Source organism: Oncorhynchus gorbuscha, linkage group LG10, assembly GCF_021184085.1.
Source record: "Oncorhynchus gorbuscha isolate QuinsamMale2020 ecotype Even-year linkage group LG10, OgorEven_v1.0, whole genome shotgun sequence".
Taxonomy (NCBI): Eukaryota; Metazoa; Chordata; class Actinopteri; order Salmoniformes; family Salmonidae; genus Oncorhynchus; species Oncorhynchus gorbuscha.
This window is the reverse complement of record NC_060182.1, coordinates 35,285,638-35,307,538: the sequence shown is the minus strand read 5'-3', so window position 1 is coordinate 35,307,538 and position 21,901 is coordinate 35,285,638. Positions and strand designations below refer to the sequence as shown.

Below are 21,901 nucleotides of genomic sequence, written 5' to 3'. Positions count from 1 at the left end.
AAAGACGCCATAATTGGACAGATACAAAGAAGAGTCCTCTATCATTCTCTATGGTATTTGTGGCTCTGAAGAGACTGTATATGTGTGAAATATGACATAATCCCTTTGAAAGGCTAGAGCCACAAATCATTTTACTAGAGGTTAAGGTCTAGAGAAAGGACAAAGGATTGTTCTTGTCTGATTTGGACCTATTTTTTTAAGTCAAGACAATAAAAAAAACTCAGTGTTCAGTAAGCCTTTATTTGGCAGAGAATGCCCAGATCAGAAATCACATAATAGTCACTCTCATGACCTCATCTATTCAAATGTATTGCTGGTTCTATACTGCACATCTTATACAACAAGTGTAAATAATATTTGTTATGTCCAACATCAACAAAATGTGTGATATAGTTCAAATCTGAAAACTACACTATTAAACTGTGTTGACATTGGATTTGTGTAAGTCGCTCTGGATAAGAGCGTCTGCTAAATGACTTAAATGTAATGTAATGTAATTTGCATTTGCATTCTGTCATCTCAACATTTTTCAGACAAAAGACAATTCACTGGGGAGAATCCGAAAAAACATTTTAGGTTATAGCTACCTCGGAAATGGCAGTTGTGTAACATAACACATGATTCATATAGCAGTTATTTTCTTCCTCTCTGAAAACATAATATCAACCTTAAAAGGCAATTATGGGGAACAAATTAATTACACGGTTCAGCATGGCATATCACAGACATAGACAAACATCAGAATATGAATTATATTCATTTGGGACCACAAAGGACTAAATATTGTAGTTTATTCTCATTCGGTCATGTACCATACAAACTCATAGAAGTTTGACCATTAAAAATTGTTAGCATATGTATGTCAAGCAAAACATTATCAACCACTTAAATATTCTGGGTAACCAGTTGCCATTTGCTACATTTTCAAATATGTTGGATAGACCAGACATAAAAACCAATGAAGATTCAAATGTAATACACTTTATGTAGCTTTTGCCAGCCTACAAAGCTGTATCCTTCCATTGCAGTCGACTGCACGCACCTGCAATCAAGGCTTTTCATTAGTTATCTTGTTTGAGATAAGTTATCTCTAAAGTGCAAACAATTACGAGGTTATAGAAAAGGGCAGGGAAGCCATTAGTTCCTTCAATTTTTGTTTGTCCCTAAAATATCATTCCTTTTAGCTAAGAATCTGTATTTCATATACATGAATAATAATTTTTCAAAACTACAACATATGAATCAATTCATTCACATAGTCATGTTTTATTATTCAATCAATTTGATTTAATTAGATAATTATTTTTGTCATGTAAGTATTCTCAATATACAGTACACATTCAACCACCTGACTCAATTGAGACAGGCAATATTTTAAACTCTTCACTGTGTGACGTCTGCTGATGGACCATGCTGGGCTGACATCTGCTAACTATTTGAAATAATGTATGTGTGTCTTTATAGGTGAACTAATCCAAAATGAGAACCTTCACTATGGTAAACAAAGGGGCATTGCTTTTGGATGCATTTGCTGTTTATGTTTTGGTTGTGTTTCAGATTATTTTATGCCAAATAGAAATGAATGGTAAGTAATGAATTGTTTCATTTTGGAGTAACTGTTATTGTAAATAAGAAAATAATATGTTTCTAAACACTTCTACCATGATTACGGATAATCCTGAATGAATCGTGAATAATGATGAGTGAGAAAGTTAGACGCACAAATATTGTGCGTACCAGTTCCAAACCTATATTTTTGGTGGCACCCGCATAATGTCAGAACAGATTGATTGGATGTTGTACAACTGTAAGCAAATATTTTTAAAGGCCATTGCTATAAAATTCATAGACAGCCACTTACAAAATGGTATGGTAAGTGTATAAAACCAGGTGTATCAAAATTCTAGCCATTGCTTTACAAATGGCATAATATATCAATAAATGAAACAAGAGGTTGTCAAACTGACAATAGAGGGTCTGTGAACATTAACCCAATCACGTTTCACATGCAATGTCTTTCTTTCACACCCCCCCACACACACATCAAAACAAAAAGAGATAACTGAGTTTTCTATGTCCATATAGTAAGACTCAGTTCAAGTGTCATTCAGTGTCCTTATCCTTCCCAAAGTCCATATCATTTTTTACTTACTAAGCTTGACTGTAAAGACCGTAACACAGTCTTTACAAAACGTTTTTCTTGAGCTGATTATGCTGTCCTTCCAACTTTCCTACTAGTCAACGGCCGCTTACTGCACAGGCTTAAGGCTGAACTTGAAACACATTGATCTTGCTGGTGTTCTTCAGTGTCTGCCGCCTGTTGCAGAACCATACACGGACAACCTCACGGTCGTAGTTGAGCTCCTTAGCGATTTCCGTAATCTCCTGGCCCGTTGGCAGGGCATTCTTCTCAAAGTAGGTGTTGAGCACTTCGATGGCCTGCGGGGTGAAGCTGGTGCGACGCTTGCGTTTCTTGGACGGCTCACCACCCACAAATTCCATCAAATTCTGCTGACCCTTTTGGTTCCATAGCTCTGCTTCGGCCAGCCACCGCTCCAGCACGGGCTTCAGTTTCTGAGCACTCTTGGGTGTAATGTCCAGCTTCTCAAACCTGCAAGAAGCAACAACTTAGAAACTCAGCTACACAGTAGCCTCTGATCAACCAGATTGAACCCCACATCTACAAAAAAAATACCTGAACCCCAGTTCATCTTTATTTAAGTGTCAGAGCTACTATCCTATAACATTCCTACTATAGTATCAACACTTTAAAAATATAACCCTTGAAATACAATGTCCATAGCACACCAACGTACACTATTTATCATATTTGATAGAATGGATTTCAGAAACCTCCTACTGTGATGCCTGCAACCACCCCACCCAGTAGACCAGAGGAGTTTACCTGCAGATGGCAGACTGGCTGTAGGCCGGGCCCTCTGTAGCCGTCAGGGCCTGTCCCACTTGTGTCTGCGTCAGCCCCAGGGACAGCCGGCGGATCTTGAAGTTCTTGGCAAACTCTCGAATCTCTTCCAGATTAATGCCCTCCTCATCCGTGCACCCTTGCTGTGGCTCTAAAAATGCGAATAGACAAAGCAGATAGATATTTTTTACAAGTAGGTAGGTCGATATTTATATGTTTCGAGAGAAGCTGCTGCTTTTCCTTGGCTGGGTTCACTTGAAAAAATATGTAAATGTCAATGTGACTTCCCTGGTTAAATATAGGATTTAATTCATTAAACATTTTTTTTACAAATGTGAACCACGTACTGCTGACGAGCTGTCCCACGGTGGGTGTGTCTCCACAGGTGATAGGGACTGAGGAGGAGATTGAAGTGACTGTCTTCATTGCAAACGGTTGTGGGGCGATGACCACAGGTGATTGCGTAACAGTTGTTACCTGAGCCTGAGGGGAAATTTCTGTCAGCAATGGATTAATGGTAACATCCAAAAGGCGAAAAAGACTCACCATTCTCACATTAAACCAATTTCAACCAACACCACATAAAAACAGCATTTCTAATTTTTCTGAAATTCTGATGGAGCACTCATAAGGACAAAATTGGTGGAGAGGGGTACCTGGGTGCTGGGCTTCGAGAATGTCACAGGAACATTATGCTTGGGAATAATAGCAGCAGAAGTGGGGACTGTAGCAGGTCCATTTCCTATGGTGGCAATGATCTGGCCCTGGTTGTTCAGAACCAGCTGTGGCTGGACTGTCTGGACCTGCAGGCCTTGAAAGCCCTGGAGATTCAGAGCCTGAGTAGCAGCCCCCCCTGTCAGTGAGGCAGGGTTCAGCATCAGGGGGATGGTTCCAATCACCTGGATGCCATATTTAGAGAATTGTATTAATTCATTAGTAACACTATACAAAATAATTTATAAATATTTTATAAGTTCTTCATTAACTGATTATCATAATACTATAAACTTTAAAATAAATACAAGTTTATAAATCTATAATAACAGTCATAACACATTAGTTGAAATTGTGTGATTGTTATTTTGATCCTTGAAAAATAGTGGGCATGTTTGCTTGGTGGTTATGTTTGCACTATAACCCACCTGTCCCTGTGCGTTGGTGATGATCTGGCTGGTGATTCCAGACATGGCACTGGTGATGATGGGAGTGGAAGTGAGAGAGCTGATGAACTGAGGCTGAGCCCCTAGAGACGCAGCACTGATCTGAGAGGAGAGAAACGGAGGCATCCAGAACATATTGTTCTACTATCGATAATGTCATCATTTTGAATACAAGGTACAATATATTCAACAGTGTGGATGAACAACAAGGAAATATTAAACCATCTGCTCAAGTTATACAAACTTTAAAGTGAAAAACGTGGCTTGCTGATCAGCAATCCAAAACACACGTGTAGGTCAGAAAAACAAATACACGCACATCACGTTAACCCTTTACACGCGTACCTGTATACAGGTTGGAAATGGCAGATTTGGGCACTGACAAGCGCCTAAATTATAATGCAGTAGCTATACAGTAACATGCTATAAATGACATCAGAGTTCAGGCTCTGCGCTTCACAGCTCTATATGGGTTTTGACAGCCGTTCTGAACTTGAGCACCGCATGCGACAAGAAGTTGCCCCCATCCTACCGCTAATTGGTCAACTTTTACAAATGTTTTGTTGTCTGAGTAAGGGAAATGCTGTAAATTAAGAGGACTCAATGCATTTTGAAAGATGAGACATTGAGGATTATAATAAATACCACTTTGAAGTCATACAAGCAGACCAAACACCCGTGAGTCCAAATGAGCGCTTCACATTTTCATATCAAGCACTCTTAGAAAAATGGGTTCCAAAACAGTTAATTGGCTGTCCCCATAGGAGAACCCTCGTTGGTTCCAGATAGAAACCGTTTGGGTTCTATGTAGAACCCTCTGTAGAAAGGGATCTACAATATAGGTTCCACCTGCAACCAAAAAGGGTTCTTCAAAGGGTTCTCCTAGGGGGACAGCCGAATAACCCTTTAAAATGTCACATAGCACCTTTTCTTCTAAGAGTGTAAAACTCATGTCATATACAGTGACAACTGTTATGTTTGATGTACAGTTACAAGATGACATGGTGTCATACCCTGGGTTGTTCTGAATAGAATGATCTTGTTTGTCTATTGTGAAGAAAATCCGCTGCAGAACACACACCTGAATGCATACAAAACTCCTTTCTATGCGCACCAAAACTACGATCCACTTCTCTGAATTGCCCTGTGAACGACTTACACTGTAAGATCGTACTTTATAACTTAGTCATGTTGGCAATAGAACAAGCTTTCAAATGATGCCTACCTGACCCAGGCTGCGATTTATAATGGGCTGTCTTTGGATTGTGTAAACAACTACGGTAATGGCGGGGATGCAGTGTTGTGTTCCAAACATAACAAGTGTGCTTGCTCTAGTTCCTCAAAGCCACAGCTAGGAGAGATAAACATTTTAAAAAACGCATTGTTGAAGATTATTCTTAGAGTCCTGAAAGTGCATTGAAATGACATAGGAAATACATATAAAATGACCAGTGTAATGTTTGAATTAAGTCTTGTGTCAGGTGAACTGTTGTGTCCTCAACTTTGGTCTAATAATTTATTCTCCATATTTATTCTCTAAGAAATATTTCAATTTAGCCCCATCCATATGCTGTAGGCCAATTTCCATGAGTGTAAAGGGTTAACTCACATACACGATAATACAGAAACACATTCTTACAATGGCAGGGTTGATGGAGAGGCCTGCAGACTGGAGTGTTGACACAGACACACTGGGCTGAGAGACGGACGGCATGGCCTGGGTCAGTTGTGCTGCAGCCACCTGCGTGTTCTGCTGAGCCTGCTGCATAGCTGCCTGGACCTGCTGTAGTGATGCTGTCTGAGACTGGAAAACCGCCTGCTGGGTCTGGACAGGGTTTAGTACAGTGGCTGCTGGGAAAGAAGAACCCAAACACATACTGATAAAGCATCACTGTCCCCCGTGTGGTAGCCAAAAAACTATTGACTGTTGATTCAATGTGGATGAATGCAGTGATTCACATTCTGTGAAGTGTGTATGTCTGCCGTCTTACTTTGCAAGCCTTGTAAGCCTTGCAAGCTGGCAAAGGGTAGTTTGAGGAGGCCTCCGGACTGGCTGGCAGCTGAAAGGCCAGGGAGTGTGGCTACGTTGCTGGTGGGAAAGGTGAGGACAGCCAGGCCCTGGCCCCCCATGGACCCTGCCATGCTGAGGGGGATGAGCAGGGGCTGGCCCAGGGAGCCTGTCTGGGCCATCATCCCTGTCATCAGAGTGGCCAGACCATCCTGGGTCAGGACCTACAGGGAAGGAGGATGGGGTTTATTAGAAATAAATAAGATCCAAATTATTGGCAGATGAAGGAACCACACATGACACACACATTTTTTTGTTTGTTTAATTGTTCTCACCTGTTGACAGCCCTGCAAGCTCTGCACAGTGATGGGCATGGTGGCCTGTGGCTGCGACAGGGAGACACTGATGGGAACTGCAGTCTGAGCAAGAGTCTGGACCGCAGAGGCTGCAGAATCGACAGCCACCACCTGGTCCCCCAGCACTGATAGCACAGAGAGAGAACACACTGTGTTTATCGACCATCAGCACACATCACTCTTAAAGCATTTTTACACTGCAGCATCAAACAAGATGCAGTTTAACCTGTATTGCATGGAGTCTAACCTACCGTATCGGTATCCTACAAAGGGCTCACCTACTCCCCCAGTGTTGTGGGGTGCTGGCGGGCTGTCCTGTGTTCCTGCCTCAGGTTGCTTAGCCTGATTACTCACATCCTCACCCCCCAAATCAGCCCTCCCATCAGGCATTGAGGATGGAAGAGAGGCTTGATCTACCTCCACTTCCAGGACACGGATCGTCTCATGACCAGACATCACTATCACCTGTGCAGCAGAACACAAGACCGGGGCTCATATTTTAAAAAGTGTCTCAGAGTAGGGGTGCTGATCTAGGATCAGTTTTGCCTTTTAGATCATGTGAATAAGACTACATGGAAATGAGAGACCTGGTCGTAGATCAGCACTCCTGCTGAGATAAGCTTAATTGGAATACAAGCACAAGTCACGCAACTACACAATAAATGACTCTCAGCAGAGTAAATGTTTTTGCTCTGAGCCATGACCAGGAATATATTTCATTATGTAGTAATAATATAATTATAAGGCATATACATCCAGGCTAGGCTCAGTGTACCTCCACTCAAATTATCAGATGTTGCCATACCAGTCGGTCTCTATCTACTGAGACAACCCAGGTAGAGGACAATGTCTATTGGTTACTTGTAGAACAGAACATGAGTTTACACGTGCAAAACCATGCCACAGGAGCATAACCTGTCATCGTGTTTTGTCAACAATGGTGGTCAGCTACTCCCTCTCCATTTCCTTATACTAATAATCCGATGTGTATATTATTAGTAAATATAACTAAGCAAAGACATGATGCGTGCGTGGATGCAGCCATGAAAGATGTGAAGGAGAGGCACAGAAAACCTGAGCTGGAGGGCAAGGTGCAGACAGAGAGACAAAGCATACCTGGTTGTTTTTGGTAAGGAATTTCAATGGGCAGGAACCTAATGGCTGAAAAAATGTCTGCAGTCAGACAGTGAATGGCTAAGGAGAACAACAGAGAGGCCAAGCACACACAGGTTAGGACACAATGAACCAAAACAAAAGCACACAAATGGGAAAAAATACATTGGTACAACAAAACTACAACAAAGAGCATCAGCCAACAAGCATCTCAAGCAATGCTTTCTGAGAGCTCCCCTCGCAACAAAACATTATAAATTGCTTTATAGTTTGCTGACTATGAGTGTAAAGGACACAGCTGGAGTGAACATACAGTATATCAACCTCAAGATGACCGTGTGGGGTTAATCACTCCAAATATATGGTGACATGGAGGTGGCAACAGCTTATGACAGAGGACTATGAAGGAGAGGCAACACAGACTTTTAAAGTTGGGCAGGGGTGTGTTACTAATGTGATATCAGGTAGTGTTGACATTGAGGTTAGTGGTACCTGTTCATTGACAGTGAGGGGTGTGTCAGCAGCAGGGAGATCCTGAAGGTCCATGGTTCAGTGCTCTCACCACCAAGCAGTCACTGTCTTGACATTCTAAGAAAGTAGAAAGAATACTGTACCATCAAAACTACCAGGTTAGCCTATGTGAATTGTGTTTTCCCATCTACAGTACCAGTCAAAAGTTTGGACACACCTACTCATTAAAGGTTTATTTTTTATTATGTTCTACATTGTAGAATAATAGTGAAGACATCAAAACGATGAAATAACACATATGGAATAATGTAGTAAACAAAAAAGTGTTACAAAAATCTAAATATATTTGAGATTTGAGATTCTTCAAAGTATCCACCCTTTGACTTGATGACAGCTTTGCACACTCTTGGCATTCTCTCAACCAGCTTCATGAAGTAGTAAGCTGGAATGCATTTCAATTAACAGGTGTCACTTGTTAAAATAATGAATTTCCTTCTTAATGCGTTTGAGCCAATCAGTTGTGTTGTGACAAGGTAGGGGTGGTATACAGAAGACAGCCCTATTTGGTAAAAGACCAAGTCCATATTATGACAAGAACAGCTCAAATAAGCAAAGAGAAACAACAGTCCATCATTACTTTGAGTCATGAAGGTCAGTCAATACAGAAAATTTCAAGAACTTTGAAAGTTTCTTCAAATGCAGTCGCAAAAACCATCAAGCGCTATGATGAAACTGGCTCTCATGAGGACCGCCACAGGAAAGGAAGACCCAGAGTTACCTCTGCTGCAGAGGATAAGTTCATTAGATTTAACTGCTCCTCAGATTGCAGTCCAAATAAATGTTCAAGTAACAGATAAATATCAACATCAACTGTTCAGATGAGACTGCAAGAATCAGGCCTTCATGGTCGAAAGAAACCACTACTAAAGGATACCAACAAGAAGAAGAGTATTGCTTGGGCCAACAAACACGAGCAATGGACATTAGACCGGTGGAAATTTGTCCTTTGGTCTGATGAGTCCAAATATGAGATTTTTGGTTCCAGATGTTTGCGCTTAGTGGGACTATCATTTGTTTTCAACAGTACAATGACCCAACACACCTCTAGGCTGTGTAAGGGCTATTTGACCAAGAAGGAGAGTGATGGAGCGCTCCATCAGATGACCTGGTCTCCACAATCACCTGACCTCAACCCAATTGAGATGGTTTGGGTTGAGTTGGACTGCAGAGTGAAGGAACAACAGCCAACAAGTGCTCAGCAAATGTGGGAACTCCAACTCAAGACTGTTGGAAAAGCATTCCTCGTGAAGCTGGTTGAGAGAGTGCCAAGAGTGTGCAAAGCTGTCATCAAATCAAAGGGTGGCTACTTTGAGGAATCTCAAATATAAAATGTATTTTGATTTGTTTAACACTTTTTTTGGTAACTACATAAATCCATGTGTTATTTCATAGTTTTGATGTCTTCACTATTATTCTACAATGTATGAAATAGTAAAAATAAAGAAAAACACTTGAATGACTAGGTGTGTCCAAACTCTTGACTGGTACTGTATGTATATTTAATTTGGGTTGGGGGTGGGGAGACAGTCGTGGTCTCAACTTTCTGCTGAGTTAGATTATTTCGCTTCGGGCCCCAAAAAGGCCTTGACGGCATGTGTTTGGATGTCGGTACACAGACCCGGGAGCCACTGTGGCCCCTCATGATGAGTTCCGATTTCTTTTGTGGCCCCCACCCAAATCAAATTTGCCCATTCCTAAGTTAAAGAGTATAAAAACAACTAACCATATGATGCCTCAAGAGTGACAGCACTAGAAATAGGAGATTTACTAGGAGATTTAGTCTGGACAGAGTGTAGGCCTACTTGTACTGGGGACTACAGGGGTGCACACACACAGTAATAATATACTTTATGACTTGATTTTTCATGAAGGCAAAGTCTGTGTCAAATTAAACATATGAATAATGCACCAAGAATAGGCAGCTTCTTGATAATAGGTGGACTAGCCCTAGAAGATAGGCCCTCCTACAGTATGTCCGCCCAAAACATCTAGCTTTCTAGAATGGTGACAGCTGAAAAATGACTATTCGATTATCAAATATTTTAACGTAACATTAAAAAGATCAGTGCAGCGCAGGACACTCCAACACAGAAATTATATATCTGTCAGAACTTCAGCAGGTGTTGATCCCCGAACACCACCCACAATCTAGCCGCAATAAAAGTATCGCCGTGTACTTATTTGAGGACACGATTTTACCCATAAAATATGCCGCGACAAAAATCACCCGCTATTCCATGCCTGGGGTCTGCATTTTATGTATTTCCCTCTCTTTATCATAAATATATAAATTATGCTAATTAAGAGCATTGCATATTAACAAAAAAACGACTCTCCTCTCGCCATTTCGTCGCGCTATAGCGGATGGAAGTCTTAAACTGAAAGCAAAGCAAAGCAACTTACCGTAAATGTGTCTTATTTTCTGAGGTTCTCCTCTTTTAAAAATCTTTGCCACAGTTTGTTTTAGTCACATATAATAAAAAATGCATCTCACCGCTCCAGATAGGCGCTATGGCTGCACACAAAAGAGGCATTTGCATTGATAAGGAGGGTTGGCAACGTGAAGATCCTTTCTTTCTTAATATTTAATGACGGTCCCTTCGGTACTACAATTCAGATGACCTATATTCCTCAAGATACCATCTAAAATCGACTTCTGCTGTAAAGACCAATGGAAAATACCACCAATATTACAACAAATCTGGCCTTTTGCCCTACGTCATGAACATAATTTATGCAAGGGATATCTTGCATGGAAAAATGTCTGCCTCGATTTGAGAGGAGCCATGGCTGCCTTAAAGGGAAAGTGCATATTTAAAAGTATAGTTTTTTAGCACGTTGTCTTTTTTAATTATATATTTCTTTTATCTGTGGTACAGAATATAATGTCACAGCAAAGAGACTACGTGGAACTTTTCCCCCAGGAGGTCAAAAAGGGTCCTCTGGTCTAGAAATACTGTCCAGAAGTAATTACTTCATTGGACAGATGGAACACACCCATGAGCATAAATTGTTTCCCTAAATACTAAGGCTTTCTGTTTTCATTAGATAATAGTAACCTGTTGTCACATATCACATGTACCATTGGTATAGAGTTTTGATTGATTATATATGACCTACTATGCTGAGCACCATATTTCACTGCATTTCTCTTAGAGGAATAGACCTTGGTGTGTTTTCGCTCTATTTTTCTTGCCAGCTGGCAGACACTGGCATTTGCATGCATTTGTAGTGTATTGCCATGGAGCTCAAAGGGAGAGCTGAGCTTTTTGAATCTTTAATTAGCCCCATGGCAAGTGCTCTCTACTGTCTGTTCAATCACAATGTGATCTATCATCGAAGCTGAAATATTCCTGCCAAGAATTTACTAACTGTCACTTAATGATCAGAATAGTGTATAAAATTATTTTGAATCAAATTGCTATATCATCCTACATATCATCCCCCTGGTGCGCATTAGTGATGATGTGGTGAGGTACCCCAAATTGTTTTCTTATGGATCAGAAAAGCAACCAATTATTTTTTATAATGATCAACGTCAAATAGGTTATTAGACTAGGAATTATTTGAAGACTAGCAGAATAAACAGCCGGAAACGTAAAGCAAATATATTAATTTGAATTATCTTGAATGTTATTCAACAGTTTATATCTAGATCTGGTTGAGTACCTTCAGTACTTTAAATATACTTTAAATATAAAGAAAACTACAAATTAAATTGAACCAGTTAGGTAATGTAAAATAGCTTAAACAGCGCACGCACTTTCACCCCTAGAATGGGAGTGGCTAAGTACATATGACGTAATTGCATCAACCATCACAACAAAAATCTAGAGAAAAACAAGGAAGTGAACGGTCACGTAACTCTGAACTGTAATCTCAATTTTTAGTATTCAAACGGTGCTTCTATAAAATACTTTTAACTTCAGAATAATTGTATTCGACGCATTAAACTACACACCAATTCAGGACAATGAACAACAAAGGTAATTTAGCTAATGTCCACAACCTTTGTATTAGCTCACATGCTAGCTATCTAACAACAGCGGCCAAGGGTTAGTTAGCCAGCTAACAAGCGAGACTAAAATGTTCACTTGACCGACGTATTTTCCTTTTCATTATAAATTAGCCCAACCACTAAGGTAGATACTGCTGTCTAAATCGTAATGGAGTCGACATGTAAGTAGCCGGCTAGCTAATGTTACCCAATACGTAACGTTGGAAAGCTTGCTGTAGTTACTATATGCTATTTAGCTTGTAGCCGCGTACTCTGACCTCAATACCACTATCCAGTTAGCTTTTGCAATTAGCTTTAGGACTTGTCATAGTCACTATTTTGTCAGTTGGGTAAGTGTTTTGTTGTGACATTATTAACTTAGCTAGCTAACTGTAATCACCATTGATTAATTAAGTCTTTTCTCTATTTTATGTTAGCTACCTATCCGTTTATTTAATTAGACCGGTCGGTAGTAGATTAACAAACTATGTTAGCCCTCAATAATGTTTTGCTATTGTGTGGTGATTGAGTAAAACAAAGCAAGTGTGCGTATTGATAATAGTAGAATATTGTTTTGTGTATCACAGGTTCCTATCCCCAGCAAGCTGTGTACCCTCAGCAGAGTAGTGCACCCATCTACCCACCTGCTATGCAAGTGTCTCCCCAGGCACCACCTTATTCAGACGCCCCACCGGCATACTCTGAGGTAGCCATTTATACTTCGAATAGACATGTTAACTACTTTTGTGAATAGTATTCCCAATCATATCAATACAAATGCACTGACCGACTGTCTCTAACCCTCCCCTTTTCATATGTTCTCCATTACGCCAAAGATCTATCAGCCCAGGTATGTGCACCCATCTCAGGCTGGCCAGCTACAGCAAATGTCTCAGTACCCTGGCACTCAGATGTACATGCAACTGCCCCAGTCCATGGCAGTTGGACCAATGGGCCACAATGTCCCCATGGCGTACTACCCCATGGGAGCCATGTATCCCCCTGGCTCCACTGTGCTAGTGGAGGGAGGATATGATGCTGGTGCTCGCTTTGGTCAAAGCAACAGTGCTTCCATCCCAGTGAGTATCCTCAAAACGCCTAGGCTATATCTGGGGTGTCAAAATCAATTCCTGGATGACATTGATTTTGATTGGTTTTTGTTATTCACTTTTAATAAGTGTCCAATTAAGTCCTAGACAACCTGATGAGGGGAAGTAATCAATTACCTTAATACGTACGAGGGGTGAAAACCTGCCAACACTCAGCCTTCCAAGAATTGAGTTTGACACCCCAGACCTATGTTACACAATGTCATGTGGTTATATCATAAATCCATGTTCATATTGTGCTGGAGCCAAATATATATCCTGTGGAATTGATTAACAGATATTGGTAAAGTTACTCATGTATGTGACTATTTCTTCCCCATCACCTAAATGCATCACAGCCCCCACCTCCCGGCCACATGCCTAATGCAGCTCAGCTGGCCGCCATGCAGGGTGCCAACGTCATGATGACACAGCGCAAGAACAACTTCTTTGTGGGTGGCTCCAATGGCGGGTACACCATCTGGTAACAGCCAGCGTTTTCTGCAACCTCTCCCCTTACTCCTCTCCCTCATTCAAAATGATGACGCCCTCTCCTGTCCCATCCGCCAACCCCTTTCGGGGATACTAATATCACCTAACGGAATGTAATATTTTAGAGCCCTGATAAAAGGTACAGTACTCCACTTCGTAAGCAAAACGGTCCTAATTACTGGTTCATAATTTGGGCTGCTGAACTTGTTCCCTGACCTTACAAGGATAGTGCTGCTGCCTTAGGTCAAAACACATTTCACATGTTATATTTTCTTTAATGCATGACATCAATCTACTCTCTTAGCACTGGCATTGGCCTAATGTCTTCCTTACAAAGAGTGCTACTGATCCAAGTAGAGCATCATATATACTTTAGTTTAGCATGGCATGTTGAATAGACCCAGTTGGCCTATCTAAAATCAGTTTCTGCGACCACTGGATTCATTTCAATCGGATCAAATAGACACTTGCTGTAGTATAGTAGAATACTGGTATGTTAAACAACAAGAACCCAAACAAGAATGGATCACAAAATGATTACCAGATAACAATCCATGGTGGTTTACTGTACCTTCTTGGGCAACCATAGATGAACATAATCGGCGTCCCGAAGAGCACCGTCACTTAAATAAAGGCAAATGAACAAAATATATACGTAGAATGAAGTTGAGATTTGGATCATCGAAAGGGTTGGTTGGCTTTACATTTTTGCAGTTATTGGTTTTAATTTTTGCCGTTTTAGTTTTTTCCCCTCTAAATCGGATACCCAGACTTGTACATCATCCCAGTGTTTGGTTTCCTTAAGTAAAAAAAAAATGGCACCCACCTGTTCTTAAACACTTAAAAGCACTGTCATGTAAACGAGAATCATCTAAGATCAGGGGGTTATTAAGAGTTAAACACTTTACTTTAATCCTTCATTACATATAAGGACTGTGAGGGTTCAATTACAATGTAACCGGTTTGTTTACTTTAAATATTTATCACTTTCGGGCACATCTTGGTGATTTGTTTGAATTATTAGTTAATATTAGTATAACCAATTAGCTGGTTGTACCAAAGAAATGGTCTAGACTGCACTAGTAAATGTTTGGTTGTGACTTATAATTATAGTAATTGAAATATGGCACATTTTGAAAAGCAAACATCAGATTTAAGGATGCAGTGATGATTTTGATGGTACTTAAGACCTTCGATCTGGCATTGCTGTTGTATTTTTTAATGGGGGTGCTTAAATGTTTTAATGTAAATGTGACTAGGTGGTTCTGCATGCTTTTTTGCACTTTTGCTCTGTACAATTTTGATTTTTGTAAAGATGTATCATTGCTAATTTTTATAGAAATACCACAAGCATTAATTTATGTGCACTGCTGGAAATAGATTTTGCTACTTGTTTTTAGTACAAATGCTAATAACCTGCAAATACAGTGCTATGCATGTTACTCTTTCCTGTCCAACTTTTTTAGAATTCATTTAAATGTACTTTCACTCCAAAATGGGGGTGTTCCTAAATGTTTTAGGACTGCAGAAAATCACTTGCTTATTGTTCCCAATTAGTTTAATATAGTGTTAAGCCACATGATTTCTGAACATTTTCTTATAAATAAAAAATATGCATCAGTGGAGCTTACAACTGTTGACACAGTTTATTTTCCAATACACTTGTGCTGCTAATTAAACTACTGTATAAACTTTAATAAATATCTAACACTAGGTTTGATCTAGTTTGTGAGACCATGTCTGCATACAATAATTTGATATTTTGGTTGAAACATGATTCCTTGGTCTTTATTTTTCCTCCTGTTCGGATAGAAATGAATGTCACTGGGTATCTGACATAATAGCCTAGATTTGATAGTTGTAGCCTTCATGGAAATAGAAGTAGTCTTCACTGAAATGTGAATTCCAGGTCACTTTGGTCAGTTGACCAGCTGTCTGGTAAACTGCTAGCCAAGCATGCGACCTGTTTGCACATGTATTATCAGACTGCATCTGTTCTTGGTAACACTGATCACATGACCAGCCACCATTCCAAACATGGTTATCATGTCACTCATATTTTGCACAGCTGTAAATGTGTATCCCATTCCCAAATACATGATGATGCTTCATACCATTTAAAACTGTCGTGGCTTTCAAAATGTAAACAAAAATATATTCCTTCAAAATGTTACATTTTTTTTGTTTTCTTTGTCCAAGACCTGGCTATTGTTTAATGTAGCAACATAATGGTGGCTTAGACCCAGCAATATGATGTACTAATGCTTACCAGTAGATGCCATGCCAACCACAGCCAGTGTGGAGTAAACAAAGGATATACGGACATTTATAGTTCAGGGATTCTCTTAACATTTTTATAATATGGATATGTATTAAAGTGATTTGATGGTCTATGATACTTTCTTTTAAGATTAAGGAGATGTCACTGGTTTGCTGAAACATGCGTCTGGAAGAAAGAACTCTTTGCAAAGGAACTTTGGTGCACTTCATGTTTTTTTAAGAGTAAAATATGATAAATTTACAAAATATTTTGGACAGTAAGGTTTAATGCTACCTGTTCTTCTCCGTCATTTAGATTTTTTTGACACGCATCAGGACTCAAGCAGCTCAAGTGGCCCTGTACGAATTGTAAGAGTTGAAATGTTTATAGTGCATAAATACCTTCCCTGTGATGAAAATGAACAACTTGTTTCAAATACATATTGCGGGGTGTGAGATTGACACTTCAATGTTCTATCCACCTATCACTTATAGGTGTAAGGACATTCAACAATGAGTGTCCTTACACCAATGAGTGAAAAAAGGAAAAATCTTTATTGCCACATCTGACCTGCAGTCTTAAGATCATACAATCTCTAGCTGGTAATAGTAACAGATTCAATACAACATTTCCCATTTTGCTGCCCAGAAAGACAATAGTCAAATCCTTACAGTTTTGACCAACTGGTAAAGTATGGATAATGGCATAAGAATAATACAATTTCATCAGTGCCTTCTACTGATCACCAAATACAATTCCCCATTTAGCATCCTGAGATACTCATTAAATACAGAAAAATTAAAACAAAATTAAAAGCCTTCAGAGGTGACATGGGGAGCAGATGTATAACTGAATTGTGATGACACTGAAATGGAAGCATATTTATGATGCCATCTTAACACATTTACCTGCAAGAATCTCATGAAGTCTTCCATCCACCAGTGTTCCACAACAATCTCTTATGTGCACACAAGTCCATCAGTGTGCGCACACAGACCTCTTTAACTAATGCATCTCATCTCCTGCCCAGCTTCTGTGCCTATAAGTGAGTGTTTTCTTGGGTAGAATCTATGTAGGTTTTCCTCAAGACTGCAGAAATACTGTAGATGGCCTTCAAAGATGCTTGTCATTTTCCTGTTTCCTCTCAGTTTGGCACATAACATTTTAACACCCACAAACAGTTCTCCTCGCATTCCTCCTTTTCATCCTTCCATCAAGTTCAAATGAAGTACTCCTTTTCGTCAGTTACAATCTCACCATGGGCCTGATCAGGGCCTTCCACCGGGGAAGGTTCTTCTGTGGTTCTGTAGGCACCCTTGTGGCACAAGTACCGATGCAGAAGGAAACCCAGGCCAGCTAGCATCAGCAGCACACCTACGATGACCACTGGAGAGAGAGAGTCAACTTCTTTTAGAATAGGGACTGAAGTTTGGCTACACTGAAACATGCCAGAACCTCAAGTAATGCCGAAGTTTAATTTCTGAATCTAGATGACATTACGCAATGTCTTATTAATCAGAGGTAAACAGAGCCGTCACGAAAAGGGTTGGGCATCATCAACTCTGAAGGAAAGTATGGCTAAAGTATTTTATTGACACGCTGACTTCAAATATCACCAAATGTATTTTGTCTTTGTGAAATAAGTGCCACATAAAATGTCCCACATGTCATGGGTGGAATAGAAGTCATGGTGATTGATGTCAGATTCACAAGTCATTGTTTACACAACACACAAACTCTTAAGTAAAAAGCCCTGTATTCCAAACCAACTGTACTAAATTCAGGTAACATTACAATCATTTGGGATAGAGATTTGTAGAAAAAAAATAATCATGTTTGAATCATGTAAGCTATTTACAGTGGTAGAGGACATAGATGAGAAGACAGAAATTGGGCTACTTTGAAAACGATGTTGCGGGTGAAAGTGTATTGGTTGCTACATCGAAATTGCACCACTTTGTTAATTTTTACGTTTTATTAATTTCACTGTGACCTGCTACTGCTGACTATCAGTCAGTGATGCAGGCTGTTGCTGAGTGAGTCAATGATTGGTGGGGAGGGCAGAAGGGGTGTGTGTGTTGAGCACAGTCATTGGTGTTGAGAGAGCACTGCAGCAGGCAGCCATGACATGTGATGTGAGAACAATTAACTAATTAAGTAGTACTAACTAGCTACACACTACTCAGGTGTTCAAGATATGTAACTTTAAAAACACAGAAATCATCCCCTTTGACGCAAAATCCATCATACGGGATCATTTCTGTTGTTTGAAAGTTATATCTTCAAAACTTGAGTGCTGACAAGTAAAACATTTTTGGACTAATGAAACAAAGATCAAAATATAGTTTTGGGTGGAGTTCTCCCTTAAGAATGGGAAGCATAGAAATAGAGCACAGAACAGATTTATTAGCTTTCAATGAGAATGATATCTATAACTCACATTTCTATGTGAATTTATCAGGTGCCCAAAAAGTGACATATTGTCAATTTAAATATTATTTTATTTTTTAGTGGCAAATTCTGGCTCAGTTGATAGCCCCATTTATCTATCTCAGTAGTAGGCTACTCTTATTAGACATTTAAATCACTGTGAATGACCTAGGTCCTATGAGTAGACACACGTTGGCATATCAAAACATAAAACATATTATTTTTTACATTTGGGACTGTTCATCTTCACTTCGGGATGATTCTGAGACAGCGATGAAACAAGTTAAGTCTCAAGCCCTGTATGCAGCAAGCTAGCGAACATTGGCCAGAAAGCTGGAGTCAGAGGAGTGGCGCGCAGCGGCACAGAAAGGAACTGATTAACTCATTTACATTACATTACATTTAAGTCATTTAGCAGACGCTCTTATCCAGAGCGACTTACAAATTGGTGCATTCACCTTATGACATCCAGTGGAACAACCACTTTACAATAGTGCATCTAAATATTTTAAGGGGGGGGGTGAGAAGGATTACTTTATCCTATCCTAGGTATTCCTTAAAGAGGTGGGGTTTCAGGTGTCTCCGGAAGGTGGTGATTGACTCCGCTGTCCTGGCGTCGTGAGGGAGTTTGTTCCACCATTGGGGAGCCAGAGCAGCGAACAGTTTTGACTGAGCTGAGCGGGAACTGTACTTCCTCAGTGGTAGGGAGGCGAGCAGGCCAGAGGTGGATGAACGCAGTGCCCTTATTTGGGTGTAGGGCCTGATCAGAGCCTGGAGGTACTGAGGTGCCGTTCCCCTCACAGCTCCGTAGGCAAGCACCATGGTCTTGTAGCGGATGCGAGCTTCAACTGGAAGCCAGTGGAGAGAGCGGAGGAGCGGGGTGACGTGAGAGAACTTGGGAAGATTGAACACTAGACGGGCTGCGGCGTTCTGGATGAGTTGTAGGGGTTTAATGGCACAGGCAGGGAGCCCAGCCAACAGCGAGTTGCAGTAATCCAGACGGGAGATGACAAGTGCCTGGATTAGGACCTGCGCCCAGTGCAAGAGGCGTCACTATAGTCCCTGGTTTGATTGTAGGCTGTATCACATCCGGCTGTGATTGGGAGTCCCATAGGGCGGCGCACAATTGTCCCAGCGTCGTCTGGGTTTGGCGAGGTAGGCCGTCATTGTAAACAAGAATTTGTTCTTAACTGACTTGCCTAGTTAAATAAAGGTTACATTTAAAAAAATTAAACTCTTAATGTACTGGACTCATGATGGACTCCTCTTTCCTTTCCATCTTGCTCCAGAGGGATGTAATTACTGGGACATCAGGCTGCAGCCACACAAATTGAAATTTTTGTGGAATAAAATAAGCCAAAAACTTTGGGGGCTTTTCAATTTTTATACTCGTTGAAAATACGATTATTTTAGAGAAATGTGACTTCTATTAACACTATTTCACAATTTTAAAAAATTGTGTTAAAAGCATTTAATTTAACTTTTATTTAACTAGGCAAGTCAGTTAAGAACAAATTCTTATTTTCAATGACGGCCTAGGAACAGTGGGTTAACTGCCTTGTTCAGGGGCAGAACGACAGATTTTTACCTTGTCAGCTCAGGGATTCGATCTTTCAACCTGTCAGTTACTAGTCCAACGCTGTAACCACTAAACTATCTGCCACCCATTCACTATCAACCACTTCTATAGTTCAGATTAAATAATTTGGTGTGATGAACCAATAAAGGGAGAAATGCTGAGAACAAGGTAAAGCAATTTTACCAGTTTTATTTAGATTGTCATTATGGAGACACCTATTGGATAAATGTGGCAAACACCTCTCTTCCTGTGAAAACTGTTAGGACTAGTTCAGGCCTTGTATGGGCATTGGCTAGAAATATGCCTAGACCTGGCAAGCCTGGAAACCAGTCTCATTAAATATCTAGCCCCCACTCACTTCCTCATAATAACAGGCTTCACTGAAACCGATGTCTTTAATTATGTAATTTAGCAAAATATAAAACCAAAGTTTATTGCAAAGAATAGAATCTCATTCAATTATCATGGGTTATCTGCTAGTCTATGGGGGTATCACATGGTTCAATTCTCGGGCTGACTCTTTTCTCTATATATATATCAATGATGTCGCTCTTGCTGCTGGTGATTCCTTGATCCACCTCTATGCAGACGACACCATTCTGTATACATCTGGCCCTTCTTTGGATACTGTGTTAACACACCTCCAGACAAGCTTCAATGCCATACAATACTCCTTCCGTGGCCTCCAACTGCTCTTAAACGCTAGTAAAACTAAATGCATGCTCTTCAACCGATCGCTGCCCGCACTTGCCCGCCTGACTAGCATCACTACTCTGGACGGTTCTGACTTAGAATATGTGGACAACTACAAATACCTAGGTGTCTGGTTAGACTGCAAACTCTCCTTCCGGACTCACATTAAGCATCTCCAATCCAAAATTAAATCTAGAAACGGCTTCCTATTTCGCAACAAAGCCTCCTTCACTCATGCTGCCAAGCATACCCTCGTAAAACTGACCATCCTGCCGATCCTCGACTTCGGCGATGTCATTTACAAAATAGCCTCCAACACTCTACTCAGCCAACTCGATGCAGTTTTATCACAGTGCCATCCGCTTTGTAACCAAAGCCCCATATACCACCAATCACTGCGACATGTATGCTCTCGTCGGCTGGCCCTCGCTACATGTTCGTCACCAGACCCACTGGCTCCAGGTCATCTATAAGTCTTTGATAGGTAAAGCCCCGCCTTATCTCAGCTCACTGGTCACCATAACAACGCCCTCCCGTAGCACGCGCTCCAGCAGGTATATCTTACTGGTCATCCCCAAAGCTAACACCGACGTTGGCCGCCCTTCCTTCCAGTTCTCTACCGCCAATGACTGGAACGAATTGCAAAACTCGCTGATGTTGGAGATTTATATCTCCCTCGCTAACTTTAAGTATCAGCTATCTGAGCAGCTTACCGATCGCTGCAGCTGTACATAGCCCATTTGTAAATAGCCCACCCAACTACCTACCTCATCCCCATATTGTTTTTATTTACTTTTTTGCACACCAGTATTTCTACTTGCACATCATCATCTGCACATCTACCACTTCAGTGTTAATTTGCTCAATTACTTCACTACTATGGCCTATTTATTGCCTTACCTCCCTAACCTTACTCCATTTGCACACACTGTATATATATATATTTTCTATCGTGTTATTGACTGTACTTTTGTTTATCCTATGTATAACTGTGTTGTTTTTTGTCATACTGCTTTGCTTTATCTTGGCCAGGTTGCAGTTGTAAATGAGAACTTGTTCTCAACTGGCCTACCTGGTTAAATAAAGGTGAAATAAGTTTATTTTTCATTTTTAATCAGGACATATAAGAATAGCAGATGCAAATACTGAAATGCAATGACTCATTGTCGTGATGTGGTCGATGCAGATAAATAACTGTCTCTAGGGTAAAATGACTTAGCCGGCAAATAAAAAATACAATAAAGGGTAGAATATTGGTATAATTTCTGCAT

At 40.4% G+C, this 21,901-nt stretch overlaps 2 protein-coding genes across 8 annotated transcripts; one reads left to right on the top strand and one right to left on the bottom strand.

The window, feature by feature from the left end:
* Positions 1 to 226: 226 nt before the first annotated feature.
* On the bottom strand, positions 227 to 10,868 carry LOC124045978 (POU domain, class 6, transcription factor 1-like). 7 transcript variants are annotated; one of them, XM_046365847.1, is made up of 12 exons: positions 10,495 to 10,867; positions 8,053 to 8,148; positions 7,564 to 7,641; positions 6,699 to 6,912; positions 6,427 to 6,572; positions 6,075 to 6,315; positions 5,723 to 5,934; positions 4,066 to 4,224; positions 3,580 to 3,822; positions 3,271 to 3,406; positions 2,906 to 3,074; positions 227 to 2,611 (listed from the first exon to the last, which is right to left on the bottom strand). In XM_046365847.1, the coding sequence occupies exons 4-12, from the start codon at positions 6,901 to 6,903 to the stop codon at positions 2,263 to 2,265; spliced, it is 1,860 nt and encodes a 619-aa protein (XP_046221803.1). In that variant the 5' UTR covers positions 6,904 to 6,912; positions 7,564 to 7,641; positions 8,053 to 8,148; positions 10,495 to 10,867; the 3' UTR covers positions 227 to 2,262. The 7 variants fall into 7 exon arrangements, with proteins under 7 accessions (XP_046221803.1, XP_046221804.1, XP_046221798.1 ...); XM_046365848.1 differs by having other exon boundaries at positions 10,586 to 10,867; XM_046365842.1 differs by lacking the exon at positions 7,564 to 7,641 and having other exon boundaries at positions 10,495 to 10,868.
* A 1,036-nt stretch (positions 10,869 to 11,904) lies between these two features.
* LOC124045977 (DAZ-associated protein 2-like) lies at positions 11,905 to 15,381 on the top strand. The gene is made up of 4 exons (XM_046365841.1): positions 11,905 to 12,077; positions 12,676 to 12,794; positions 12,925 to 13,167; positions 13,536 to 15,381. The coding sequence occupies exons 1-4, from the start codon at positions 12,065 to 12,067 to the stop codon at positions 13,662 to 13,664; spliced, it is 504 nt and encodes a 167-aa protein (XP_046221797.1). The 5' UTR covers positions 11,905 to 12,064; the 3' UTR covers positions 13,665 to 15,381.
* The last annotated feature ends 6,520 nt before the right edge of the window (positions 15,382 to 21,901 follow it).

Bases quoted from the DNA above. Each gene is read 5' to 3' on its own strand.
- LOC124045978 (XM_046365842.1), bottom strand. From the start codon at position 8,106: ATGGACCTTCAGGATCTCCCTGCTGCTGACACACCCCTCACTGTCAAT. The intron at 6,913-8,052 runs GTACCACTAACC...TCTGCTGCACAG, and splicing joins CCCTCACTGTCAATGAACAG to GTGATAGTGATGTCTGGTCA. The intron at 5,935-6,074 runs GTAAGACGGCAG...CTTCTTTCCCAG, and splicing joins AGGCTTACAAGGCTTGCAAA to CAGCCACTGTACTAAACCCT.
- LOC124045977 (XM_046365841.1), top strand. The intron at 12,795-12,924 runs GTAGCCATTTAT...ATTACGCCAAAG, and splicing joins CCCCACCGGCATACTCTGAG to ATCTATCAGCCCAGGTATGT. The intron at 13,168-13,535 runs GTGAGTATCCTC...AATGCATCACAG, and splicing joins GCAACAGTGCTTCCATCCCA to CCCCCACCTCCCGGCCACAT.